General features: G+C 37.6%; 1 protein-coding gene across 22 annotated transcripts in view; it reads right to left on the reverse strand.

Annotated features, from left to right (window-relative positions):
* Positions 1 to 11,881, reverse strand: part of Synj1 (synaptojanin 1) — an 81,693-nt gene extending 69,812 nt beyond the window's left edge. For all 22 annotated transcript variants that reach the window (XM_078044538.1, XM_078044535.1, XM_021725332.3 and 19 more), the window contains exons 1-2: positions 11,734 to 11,881; positions 10,551 to 10,696 (exon numbers count right to left, since the gene is read on the reverse strand). In XM_078044538.1, coding sequence (XP_077900664.1) covers positions 10,551 to 10,696; positions 11,734 to 11,834 — 247 coding nt within the window. In that variant the 5' untranslated portion in view covers positions 11,835 to 11,881. The remainder of the gene's footprint in view (positions 1 to 10,550; positions 10,697 to 11,733) is intronic.
* Between the last annotated feature and the right edge of the window lie 701 nt (positions 11,882 to 12,582).

A 12,582-nucleotide genomic window follows, 5' to 3' on the forward strand; every position in this document is an offset into this window, starting at 1 on the left:
TAAAACAACTAGAAACTACTGGAATTCTACATAATCAGAGAAGTTACTTTTCTCCAAGTACCCTAAGCCAGGGGTATTAGCCAAAAGTTCAATCGACATCTAGACTTTTATAAATTTGAAAGAAAGCAGTAAGTCCTACAACCGTTACTAATCTTCCCAAGTTATCATATATGCATCAAATAATGAATATATAATAAGTTTGGAAAGGATACCTATGGCAATTCCAAAATGGAGACATTAAAACTAATGTTTTCTTCACATGCATCCTAAATAACTTAGCCTTAGTCTTCTATCCTGTTGAACTTATCTTTAGAAAATTAGCTTAGCAAGGCATGGTGGTGCAAGTCTGTAATGTCAGCAGCTGAGGAGGTTGAGTCAGGAGTACTGCAAGTTCAAAGCCAGCCTCAGCAACTTAGAAAGGCCCTGAACAATTGAGCAAGACCCTGACTCCAAATAAAATATTAAAAGGGCTGGGACTGTGGCTCAGTGGTTAAGCACCCTGGATTCAATCCAACGTACCAAAAAAAAAAAAAAAAGGAAGAAAGAAAGAAAAAGAAAAAAAGCTATTGTTGCTCTTCACATCACAGAAGAAGAAAATTTAAAACTATATGGTAGTAATATCCATTAATGTAATATTTTACCTGAACAAATCAGTGATTGAGATAGGCCTAAGCTACAAGAAAATAAAATAGAACTGCAGAGATGGTTTATTTACAGACTACAGAAAACTCTGAGTATAAATATATCAATTATTCTCTATCAAAATTTAACATATCAATATTTCTTTATTATATTATTCATTAACATATCAATAATTCTGTATCACATTATTGGACTCACTCTTTTTTGTCCTGTAGTAGCTTACTTGTACAGTACTATGTCATAGCTAACCATTATTAGATTATACCCTCCCCCCTCAAATTAGAATTTAAGGCAAACAATGAAGTGTTAAAATCAGAGTAAAGAATTCAAATGTAAGCATAATCATTTGCCTATTTCTAAAAAAAAAAAGTTGTTAAAGGCAGAATAGATGTAATAAGGAGAGCATATCCATATTGCTAAACTTGCAATCTGAATAGAAACTTAATGTATTACTCAAGATTAACAGGTTAGTTAAAATTATATTTAATTTAAAAGGCACTTTTAGGACTAAATTTCAATGTAAATTTAATTGATGATGAATTAAATAATTCAAACTAAATAATAAAGCCATCCAATAAAGGAACTATCCAGTGTCAACATTTTGCTATGGCTCAAACATTCCAGAGCAAATAAGAAAATGAAGGCAAGATTGTAAATTAGATGTTCTTCCTAGAATCACAATTTGCCTGTGGTTGCATGCACAGTAATTTGTGGTCAGCTTATTTGCATGAAGCTAGCACTTTGGTAGAGAACCTCCAGTGCAGAGGATGCTAGATATAGCCCAAGCTTCCCATTCTAAGAAGAAAAAGCCAGAGATTAGGTGATTCATCCAAGATCATATAGCTAGCTGGCAGTAAGGCCTCTTTCCATTTCATCATACATAAAAAGAAAATTTATTTTAAAAGATTTTCCTTTTATAATTAATTAAAATTGTAGATGAAAGACATTAAGCCATCCAAATCAATGATCTACATAAACTGCATAATACAATCTTGGCAACATTTAAAAAAAAATAACCTTTCATTCATTAATGCAACAATCATTTACTATGCTTACAACACACCAGGATCCTGGCAAGATTCTAGGAATAAAAACAGAGGACCCCGATATCTTTTTTTAGAAATCATGTTAGGAAGACAGGCATTATATAACCAAGAAATTGTGGTAAATAGTTATCACCAAATTTAGAAAACTGCCAGCTATTATTTCTTCAGACATTTTCCTTTTCAGCTCATCCTTCTGGCATTCCAATTACATGTACATAGTGGAACACTTAAGGTAATGTCACAGTTCAATGATGCATTTATTTTCATTTTTTTCTCTATTTCATTTTAGATAGTTTCTATTACTATGTCTTCAAGTAATTTTCTCTGCAGTGTCAAACCTACTAATCTCTTTCAGTATATTTTTCCTTAGATATTGTTATTTTCTTGTCTAGAAAACTGATTTGAATCACATTTTTATTTGTATGTGGTGGTGGTGGGAGACTGGGGATTGAACCCAGGGCACTCTGCCACTGAGCTACATCTCCAATCCTTTTTATTATGTTCTCAAAAAAAAGTTGCCCAGGATGGCCTCAAACTTGCAATCCTCCTGCCCCAGCTTCCTGAGTAGCTGGGATTACAGACATGCCCCATCAAGCCCAAGTGAGTCACATTTTTCACATCTTTCCTTATGCTCATTCTTTCCTCTACTTCTTGAACATATGGAGTATATTTATGATAGCTGTTTTTATGTTCTTTATTAATTTTAGCATCTGTTTCTACAGACTGATTCTTCTTCTCATTATGAGGTATATTTTTTGTTTCTTTGCATATATGCTAATTTCTAACTGTAAATTTTATAGGGTTGATATATATAAATATATATATATATATAATCTCATATATATTGTGTATATAACATATATACTTGAATTCCTATATTCTAAATTTGACCAAGTTGAATGATTTATACATATGATATACATGTTATATATTTATATGTGTATATATATATAATATGAAACTTTGTTCTAAGATAGTTATTTGAAAATTTATTGGGAAACAGTGTGATCCTCTTGGGGCTTGTTTTTAAGCTTTGCAGGCAGGATGAAAATAGAAGTTATTCTAGGGCTACTTTGCCCCATTACTGAAGCAATAAATCCTTTTGAGTATTCTGCCCAATTCCCTGTGTATTATAAGATTTCTCTACTCTGGCTGTTCAAAATGAATTCTCAGTCCTGTAAGCTTCAGAAACTTTTCTGCCCCCTCCTTTTTGGTGATTCTTTCTGTCTTGGGTAGTGTCTTCATACACTGGCACTGGTCAGTACTCAGCTAAAATCTCAAAAGAGAGACCTCCCCAGATCCCTGGAACTCTGTGTAGCTATCTCCTTTCTGACACTAAGAGCCACCCACATTCCCTACCCTGTCCCCTCAACTCAGAAAGCCTGCCAGATTTGTCTGAGTACCTCCCTTGCTGCTGTGGCCTGGAAGTTCTCAGGCACTAAGTAAGTGCAAGTCCCCACCGCATTTGTTTTCCTTCTGCTGGGGGTCAGCATCTTCTGCTGCTATTGATCAATGTCTGAAAAACATGTCCTATACTCTTCTCATTTTGCTGTTGTAATTTAAGATGGAAAGATAATTCAATGTCTGTTACCTCATCGTGGTCAGAAGCCAAACTCCTATTATAGTTCTGGGCTAGTTATATTTTATGGAACAAGTTATAACATCTGATGTACCTGAAATCATGTAAGAAAAAGTCACCTGATGAGGTTCAGTTGCAGACAAATTCTACCTTTTCTTTTATTTTCCCTTGTAGCAAGTTAAATGATAAAGAACTTTAAGTACTTCAGAAACTACTGATTTTACCCAACATTAGTGGGCTAATCCTGCCACTGGCCCAGGTTAGAAGAGCTGGTTTGAATTTTTTTTTTTTTTGTACTCAGGAATGAACTCAAGGATGCTTAACCACTGCTTAACTCACATCCTCTGCCCTTTTTATTTTTTATTTTGAGACACGGCTTGGCTGGGTTGCCTAAAGGTCTTGCTACGCTGCTGAGGTTGGCTTTGAACTTGTAATCTTCCTGCTTCAACCTCCCAAAATGCTGGGATTATAGGAGTGCACAATCGTGCCTACCTTGCTTTTTACTTTTTATTAAAATATGTACATTTCAAAAATTATTCCTAAAGGGCTGGGATTGTAGCTCAGTGATAGGGCACTTGCCTGGCATGCGTGAGTCACTGGGTTCAATTCTCAACACCACATACAAATAAATAAAATAAAGGTCCACCAACAACTAAAAAGTATTTAAAAATATTATTCCTAAAAATAAATTGAAATTCTGTAACCCTAATGTACTGATCCATAACAAGTCTAAATTCCATCATTTTTGTGCTAAAAAGTCACTTCCCTAATTTGTAAATTTTTCTTAAAAAGAGACAGAATACTGCAGCTTATCTAAAGGACAATTATGCTGACAGCATTTAGCAATTAAAACAAAACAAAATCTATGCACATTGCTTGTCGTTGCCACCTACTTCGTTTGACATCCAAAATTCTAGAACCTGATATTTAACTTGGCCCAGCAAAGAAATTTCATGTTTTTATGACCTTACTTTAGATCAAACCATATTTCCCCTGTAATATATTAACATATTAAAGTTTATAGGCAAAAACACATGTTTAACAATTCCCTCACTAAAATATGCTACTATTTTAAACTTTTAAATTTTAAACTCCTCTATTGACTTTCTTTCCTTTTTGCTCCTCTTGCCCACCTACAAAAACAGCCACCATCCTCATAACACCACAAACAATAATTACAGTGGAAAAATGGAAAAATCAAATGGAAGGACCATGTCATTGAAGTAATTACTTAATCTTTCCAGGACTCAGTTTCCACCTCTTAAAACATGGGTTAAAGCATAATCCACAGAATTGAGTGAAACAGGTCAAATGCCAGATCTTTTAAACTGTATGCCAAGATGTCCCCAGGCACTGCAGCAGACTCTCAGGGGAACTGCAAGATATTTTAAAACGAAGGAAAGCATCTCAACATGTCTTAGACACCAACTATCAGCTTGAGATGTTTCAGAGTTTAATATTACACTGCAGCTCATTTTTTTGATGACCTATCTTTGTGAAGTTATTTGGTGATTGTGGTGATAAAGAGCAAATACCACTCAAAAATCAATGTGGAAAAGGAAAGGAGGGTGGCATGTTCCCCCTGATTGCAAGGTTTGAAAAGCTACGTAATACTCAACAGGCACCCACAATTCATTAGTAAATAATTGTGGTTTTTTATTAAGAAAATAATTATTCTAAATTTATTTGCATTATTTATTTGAACAGCTATTAAAACTGGAACTTAAATATTTATTGTTTGGCCCTAACTATTTAATAAAGAGAACTATTAAATATTGCTTGTGGCCTAAAGGTGTTGTGAAAACTTAATGAGACTCTAAGGGCACCATGAAACAATACACTGGTTTAATATTGTGACAATATTTACTTACTGTAGATAGCAACTATTTTTCATTATTATGATTCCTTTACACTGTATAATTCTATAAAAAATAAGGACATTTCACATTCCGAGGATCTCCAGAATAAAGTTCTATTAGTTTTATGATTCATATTTCCATAATTTGAAAAAAATTAGGTTGACAAAGAAACTCAGATGGACAACCTGGAGTAAAGCCAAGTCAAGAGTTAAGTGATGTGGTCTTGCTGTCTATTAAGTGTGTGGCTTGAATTATTCGAGCTAGAAAAAATGAAAATAATCTTAACACAATAAAGATAAAATGCAATTCATCTTTACCACCATACTAGCATATGATATGGAAAAGAACAAAAGCTTTAAGAGTTTTCAATTTACATTACAACCTTATATTCCTATCTTTTATTCTGTTGTGTTTCTTGTAATGTTAGGAATTAAATATAGGATTTGCACATGCTAGGCAAGCACTACCAGTGAGCCACATGCACAGTTCCCAGCCCCATCTTTTAAAGTAAACTATAATTCCTGTTTTTACTTATTTTTATGTGTGGGTGGAGGTAGTGGGGACTGAACCCAGGGGCATTCTACCATTGAGCTATCTCCCCAAACTTTTTATTTTTTATTTTGAGACAGGGCCTAGCTAAATTGCCCAGGCTGACCTTGTCTTACCTGTCTCACCTTCCCAAATAGCTGGGCTTACAGATATGTACCACTGTGCCTGGCATAACTCCTGTTTTTAGAATCATCCTTCAATTTTCATCTGTTGACTTTCTCCCTTCTTCATCTTCTATTTAGGATACAATTATTAAGTGGATTATGTATTTACTGAGCATGAGATGGACTGCAAAACAACGACACTGTTTGTACATTTAATTCATGTATGATTGACAGCTTGCCTTTTCTTGTGAAAGTCTTTTTGTGTGTGTGAAACTGTAGAAGTCTAGGTACACTGACCCATAGAAATCTGAAACAAGTCTTCTTTTACCTCTTCATAAATCAGTTTCTAGGAAAAAAAAATATGTACTGTTACAACTTGTGACCATCACACTTGCTATCTATGTTGGTCCAATGAAGTATACCTGTCATTGAGTCCACCTGCTAAACTGAACCACTGCTCCACAGACTTCAGATTTCAGTTTAAATGAACACTTTCAGAATTAATAATTTTCAAAAATGGATATACCACTAAAAAACATTAATTATGGGCTGGGGTTGTAACTCAGTGGTAAAGCACCTACCTAGCATGTGTGAGGCACTGGGTTTGATCCTCAGCACCACATAAAAATAAATAAATAAAATAAAGTTATTTTAAAAAACAGTAATTGTTATCTAAGTTTAAGAATATTTCAAAAGTTTTTTTAATAAATGCAACAGAAGAAATAAAAAATTATTATTTTCCATTTAAAGAAAAGTAATTTTAAACAAATTGTTAACAGTAATTATAGTATAAACAACATTCATCATAGATTCTTAATTGGCAATTTAAAAAAAACTTAATAATATGGTTAATAATTGTTCCAATAGTATTTTTGAGTAACAAATCTGAATAAGTAAGATATATCTTTTACAGTAGTTCAATTAATAGAAATTCTTTTTTTCATTTTTTTTTTTCTTTTCTGAGATAGGATCTGTTTGCCAGACTAATCTCAAAATCCTGGGCTCAAGTGATCCTCTCACCTCAGTCTCTCAAGTAACCAACTATAGGCATGCACCATCACAAATAAAATTTTTAAGAAAAGATCCTGTATTTTGTGGCATATATACAAAAAGGAATACTATTTAGTCTTAAAAGATGAAATCTTGTTATTTGCAACATGTATGGACCAGGAGGGTATTATGTTAAGTGAAATATGCAAGGCCCAGAAAGACACATACTGCATGATCTCAAGTGGAATCTACAAAAGTCACTGTCAGGCTATGGATATAGCTCAGGTGGTAGAGCACATGCCTAGCATGTGTGAGACCTCTTGGGTTCAATCTCCAGCACTAAAAAAAAAAAAAAAAAAAAAAAACAATCAAACAAAAACAAAAACAAAAACAAAGGTCAATCTCATAGAAGTAGAGAGTAGAATAACAGTTGCCAAAGGCTGGATAAAGTGGTGGGGATGATGTGGGATTTGGAATAGATTGGTTAAGGGGTTCAAAATTAAGGTCAGATAGGAGGAATAAATCGTGGTACTCTATTGCACAGTAAATAACTATAGTGATGATAATGTATATTTCAAAATGGCTAAAGAGGGAATTTTTAATGTCTCCCCACAAAGAAATAATAAAGGTTTAAGGCTCTGGATATGTTAATTACCCTGACTGGATCATAACATAAGGTATACATGTATAAAAACACCACATTGTATCCCATAAATTGTTATAATTATTATGTGTCAATTAAAATATAATTAAATTGGGCCAGGGAAATAGCTCAGTGGTAGAGTCCTCATCTAAAATGTGTGAGTCTTGAGGTTCAATCACCAAATAGTACAAAAGAAAAAAAACTGAAAGAAAAAAATATATTTTCCAACATATAATAACTGTGTTTTTCAACTTTGTAATATAGTTTAAGTTAGTCTTCTCCCTAATATCATTCATTTAATAACTATTTATTCTTCAAATATGAGTAAACATTGTACTAAGCATGGAGACATAATCATTACTAAGACATAGGCCTTCTCAAAGGAGCCCAGCATCCAGAATTTGAAACCTGAACACAATTCCATGTGATATGAAACAATATACTAAGAGTGTTATGATAATATCAGCAGTTGGTTCAGCCTGAAGATTTTAAGAAAACTATTTATTAACCTCATCATAGACGGTAATGGCACCAAGATGCTAGAAACATGGTTATTTTAGATAACCCTGTAAGCCAAAAATAAGAATCTCCTAATCTATAAGAGCAAGGCCTATATAAATTCTGCTCAGAAATTGCCATCCAACAATGATAATATCAGCATTAATTGAGGCTGGAGCCCAGGCACCAGTATTTGTAAATATTCCCTCGGTGATTTTAATATGCTGCCAGGGTTGAAAACCATTGGCTCACTGATCAAGTCATAGCATCATGACTAATTTAAGCTTGGAATACTATCAATAGGATTCTTAAAGAGAGTCCTAAGGCTGGGTGAGTGGAAGTTGGTCCCTAGGGATCCAGAACTATTCTCATCATATTTTTGCTTGCAAACTAATTATTCATATGTGCTAATAATTTGAAAAATAAGGTTTCATGTTTAGAATCTCATGGCAGTTGTAGCATAAGCCAAGAAAATTAAGTGATTGCCAATTAACACTGTGTGTTGACTAAAATGTCAGAATTTTAAAACTTTACTCTTTAAACCTAAGGCAACAAGACATTGTTGAAATTATAAACTTTTGGTACATAAAAACCAAGTATTACTAGGAACAAAGACTTTTACCATTTATCTTTTTTTTTTGGTTCCAGGGATTGAACTCAGAGGCACTTAATCACTGAGTCACATCCCCTGCCCTTTTTTGTATTTAATTTAGAGACAGGGCTCACTGAGTTGCTTAGTGCCTCACTAAATTGCTGAGTGTGGCTTTGAAAACTCTCTCCATCCTCCTGCTCAGCCTCTCCAGCTGCTGGGATTACAGGCATGCACTTGGTACTGGCATCATTTATGTAGAAGAAAAACACCTATAAGCATTTAGAGAATAACAAAATTCAACATAAAAAAGTATTCATCTTCTAATACAGATGAAGTTCTACAGAAATAAAGAGGATGTAGCAACAAAAGTGAGCTGTAATGAATGGGTGGGGTAGATTCTCAGAAAGGAAGACTTGAGTACAACTGGCAGGGCCAGTCCAAAATGACAGAGAAAGCTAGTGGTCTTGGAGGAAGAAGGTGTAACAAAGGACCAACACGGTGAAGGCTGGAGAATTCACAATACTTTGGGGAAAACAGCATTGAAGAAACAAAAAAAAAAGCTCATGTCCATAAAGGAGTCCTACACAGGAGACAGCAAGAGAGGGTCCAAATTACAGAGGAGTCCAAACTTAATCTTAGTGAAAAACAGAATTACACTTTGGTTGAATACCAAAATGATTTTAGAAGATTCTTCTGGCAGATTAATATACAGGAAGTTCAGGGGCCTGGGGCTGTTGAAGATAATGAGAACATGTCAAGATCTTCCATGCACAGTTCCCTACACATCACACACTTTGGTGTAACTCCAAGCTGAAGGCAAGATTAATTTCATAAGTAAAATTATTTATTAAAAATAAGGTTTTTTAGCTCTTAATTACTGATATTTTAAGCCAAGCATGGTGACACATGCCTGTAATCCCAGCTACTCAGGAAGCTAAGGCAGGAGGAACCCAAGTTCAAGGCCAGCCTTGGTAATTTAGTGAGATCCTGATTCAAAAATTAATAAAATAAAATAGCTAGGAATAGAGTTCAATGGTAAAGCATCTTTGGGTTTAATCCCTAGTACCCCTCCCACAAAAAATTAATATTTTACTATTACACAGTAGGGTACCTATCAATAATAATGTTTTGCACATTCCAGAAAGCTGGAAGAAAGAAATTTGCATGTTTTCACCATAAAAAAGTGATGTTTTAAGAGACAGATATGCTTGAACTGATTTAAACATCCATGTATACATGTATCAAAACATTACATGATACCCCATAAATACATACAATTTTTATGTATTAGTCAAAAATTAAATTTAAAAAATATATTTTAATTATTACTGTGAAGTTTATAATAGGAAGAATAACATACCCCAGAGATTATACATTCATTTATGCTAGCTTTACAGAGAAAAGCAATATTCAAAGTTTTTATGCCCTGAGACAGTTTCTCATATAGCCTAAATCTAATGAAGATAAACAGAATTAACAAATAGATAAATGCTGGGAATGTACTTCAGGGATATAGTGCTTCCCTAGCGTTCATGAGACCCTGGGTTGGAATTCCAGCAACACACACACACACACAAATATATATATAAATAAAAATTTTTTATACACATATACATATACATGTATGTATGTTCAACATAATACCCAACAATATCAAATAATATCTACTATTATAACTGACCTACAAGAAAGCATGTTCATTACAGTAAAAAAATGTCAAGCAAACCATTTTAAGGGTTAACATGACATAAATTGCAAATGACATTTCTGTGGAAAAAAATATACTTTTAGAAGCAGCAAAATAACCCCAAAATCCTGTAACCAAAACCTATAACCTCCCACCATAGTCCCAAGAAAAACCTACTAACAAAAACTTTACAGGAAAATAAAAGGAAATATTAAATATTAAAAGGAAATAAAAGCATAAACTATTAGATGTAATATAGTGAGAAATGCTGCTAAGTCTTTTTTTTTTTTAAATTGTTGAATCTGAGAATTTCAAATCAAAACAGAGACCATGCCCAGTTTGTCTCTAACAGAGGACTTACAGAGCACGGCCACAGCCCCAGACTCGAACATGAGACATTCTTCCTTATGCCTAGTTTCCACTATGAGACTGAAAGGTGGGGGATCCAATTTGTGATAAATTCGAAATCCTTTGCTGAACGCCATTCTCCTTTCTTCAGAGACAGTCCTATGAAAACCAAGCAAAGCAAAGCAAATGATGCTGAGGGTTCCTTCTGCTGCAAGGACTGCAAGGCATCCAGAAGTCCCTCCCTGCCAGGTTTTTTTTATTGCGGGGGGAGGGGGGCAAAAAAAGAGAGAGAGAGAGAGAGAGAGAGAGAGCTCGAATTGAATGTTCAATCCAAAACCTAAATCGTCACTAAATTTTACCAAAAAGCGAAAGAATACACTACAAATTCTCTCTTCAAGACAGGGATAGGCTTTTAGCACTGTAAGTCCATGAACAGTCTGGTTAAGATGAATTCCCTTTTAATTTATGTTTATCAAGGGAAAAATTTTGAGCGTATTTTTGTTGAGGGTTACCAGCTTCCTGCTTCAAGATTTGTCACTGGCTTGGAAGGGAACCCACCAGGAAACTTCACGCCGCTCCTGGGGGACCGGGGAGGCCAGAATGTGGGAGGGAAGGTGAGAAGGCTGCTTCAAAGCTCCTTAGGGGGCCAGAGGAGGAAAAGGATTATCGGCCACCGCGGGCTCTTCCCGGGCGGCGGCGAAGGGCAGGGGGAGCGACACAGGTTACCGCCGCCGCCCGCCCAGCCCCAGGCCACCGCCGGCTGCGGGGACCGCAAGTGGGGCCGGTCCATAAGAAAGGCCACTCGGGAAGAGCCTCAACTCGGAGCAGGGACCCGACTGGCAGTCTACCGCCCGAGAAAGCGGCTCCCTCCCAGGGGAACCGAGGCGCCCGGAGCCCAACGCCTCCATTATGCGCCAGAAGAAGTGTCCTGGCGCTCAGACGGATTCAGTTCCTTTCCTGTAGGCAGGTTGACAGCGGCTGTCACCAAAGCCCCCAGCCCGACACGGCGCCCGGCACAACCCGCAGTGACTCCTCACCTTCTCGCCCGCCCTCCCGCGTCCCGGCTGCCAGGGCCACCCTCACCGCTCTTGCGAAGGCTGCGGCGACGGAGACCGCCTCTAGAAGCGTCCGCCCGCCAACCCCGCTGCCGGTGGGTCTGGCCGCAGCCGCTCCCCGCCCTCCCGCCGGGAGCTCACCTCTTCCTTCGGCTCCTCCTCCTCCTCCTCCTCCCGCAGCCGCCGCCGCCACAGCCGCCGGAAGCGTCACTTCCGCTCCAGCAGATCCATCTCTTCCGCATTGCGCCGCAGCCCGGGCGGAAGACCCACCCCTTGCGGGAAGGGGCGGGGCATAAGATAAGCACCTCCCACCCCGTGCCCTCTCGGGCCCCGGCACCAGCTGGCCGCAGCCGCTACCTGCAGCGACCTTCGAACGGGCGACGAGTCCCCTAGGCTGTTGCTGCTGGTCCAACCGCCTGGGATGCTGGGAGAGGGAGGATCCGACCTCACCAGCCCTCTGGCGAGTGCTTTCCAGAGCTCCCCAGCCCTCCCAGTGCGCGCCAGGGAGAGACTCCTGGGAAGAGTTTTGGGGGCTGGGTGTTAATACGTGCCCAAACCGGGCGTCAGGACCACCCCTTGCTGCCTCCCCCGGCTAGACCCACGGGGGGAAGCGGGAGGAACCATCAGCACGCGGCGCCAACCAGGTGGCGCCTTAAGAGCTGTCCATGGTGTCTCATAGCAAGCTGCTCCGAGTTCTTAATTCTAAGTGCCTGGATAGGCAGCAGTAAGAAATAAGGCCGACTTTAAAACTGTTCCGTTCGCTACCTTTGTGTGTGTGTGTGTGTGTTCTGCAGCTCTCGGGAGCACTATAGGGAAGACTGCTCAACTGTGCGTGAGATGGAAACTGGAGAGTCACCCACCGGGAGCTCAAGGCAGAGTTAAAATATGGCTGTCCCTGAATGACGAATAGGTTTTGCCAGTAGTGGAACTTAGTAACTAACGTCATCAGCTCCTTTAAATCTAATTTTTTCAACAAATCATGTCTGGATA

Source organism: Ictidomys tridecemlineatus, chromosome 3 (genome assembly GCF_052094955.1).
Source record: "Ictidomys tridecemlineatus isolate mIctTri1 chromosome 3, mIctTri1.hap1, whole genome shotgun sequence".
Lineage (NCBI taxonomy): Eukaryota > Metazoa > Chordata > Mammalia > Rodentia > Sciuridae > Ictidomys > Ictidomys tridecemlineatus.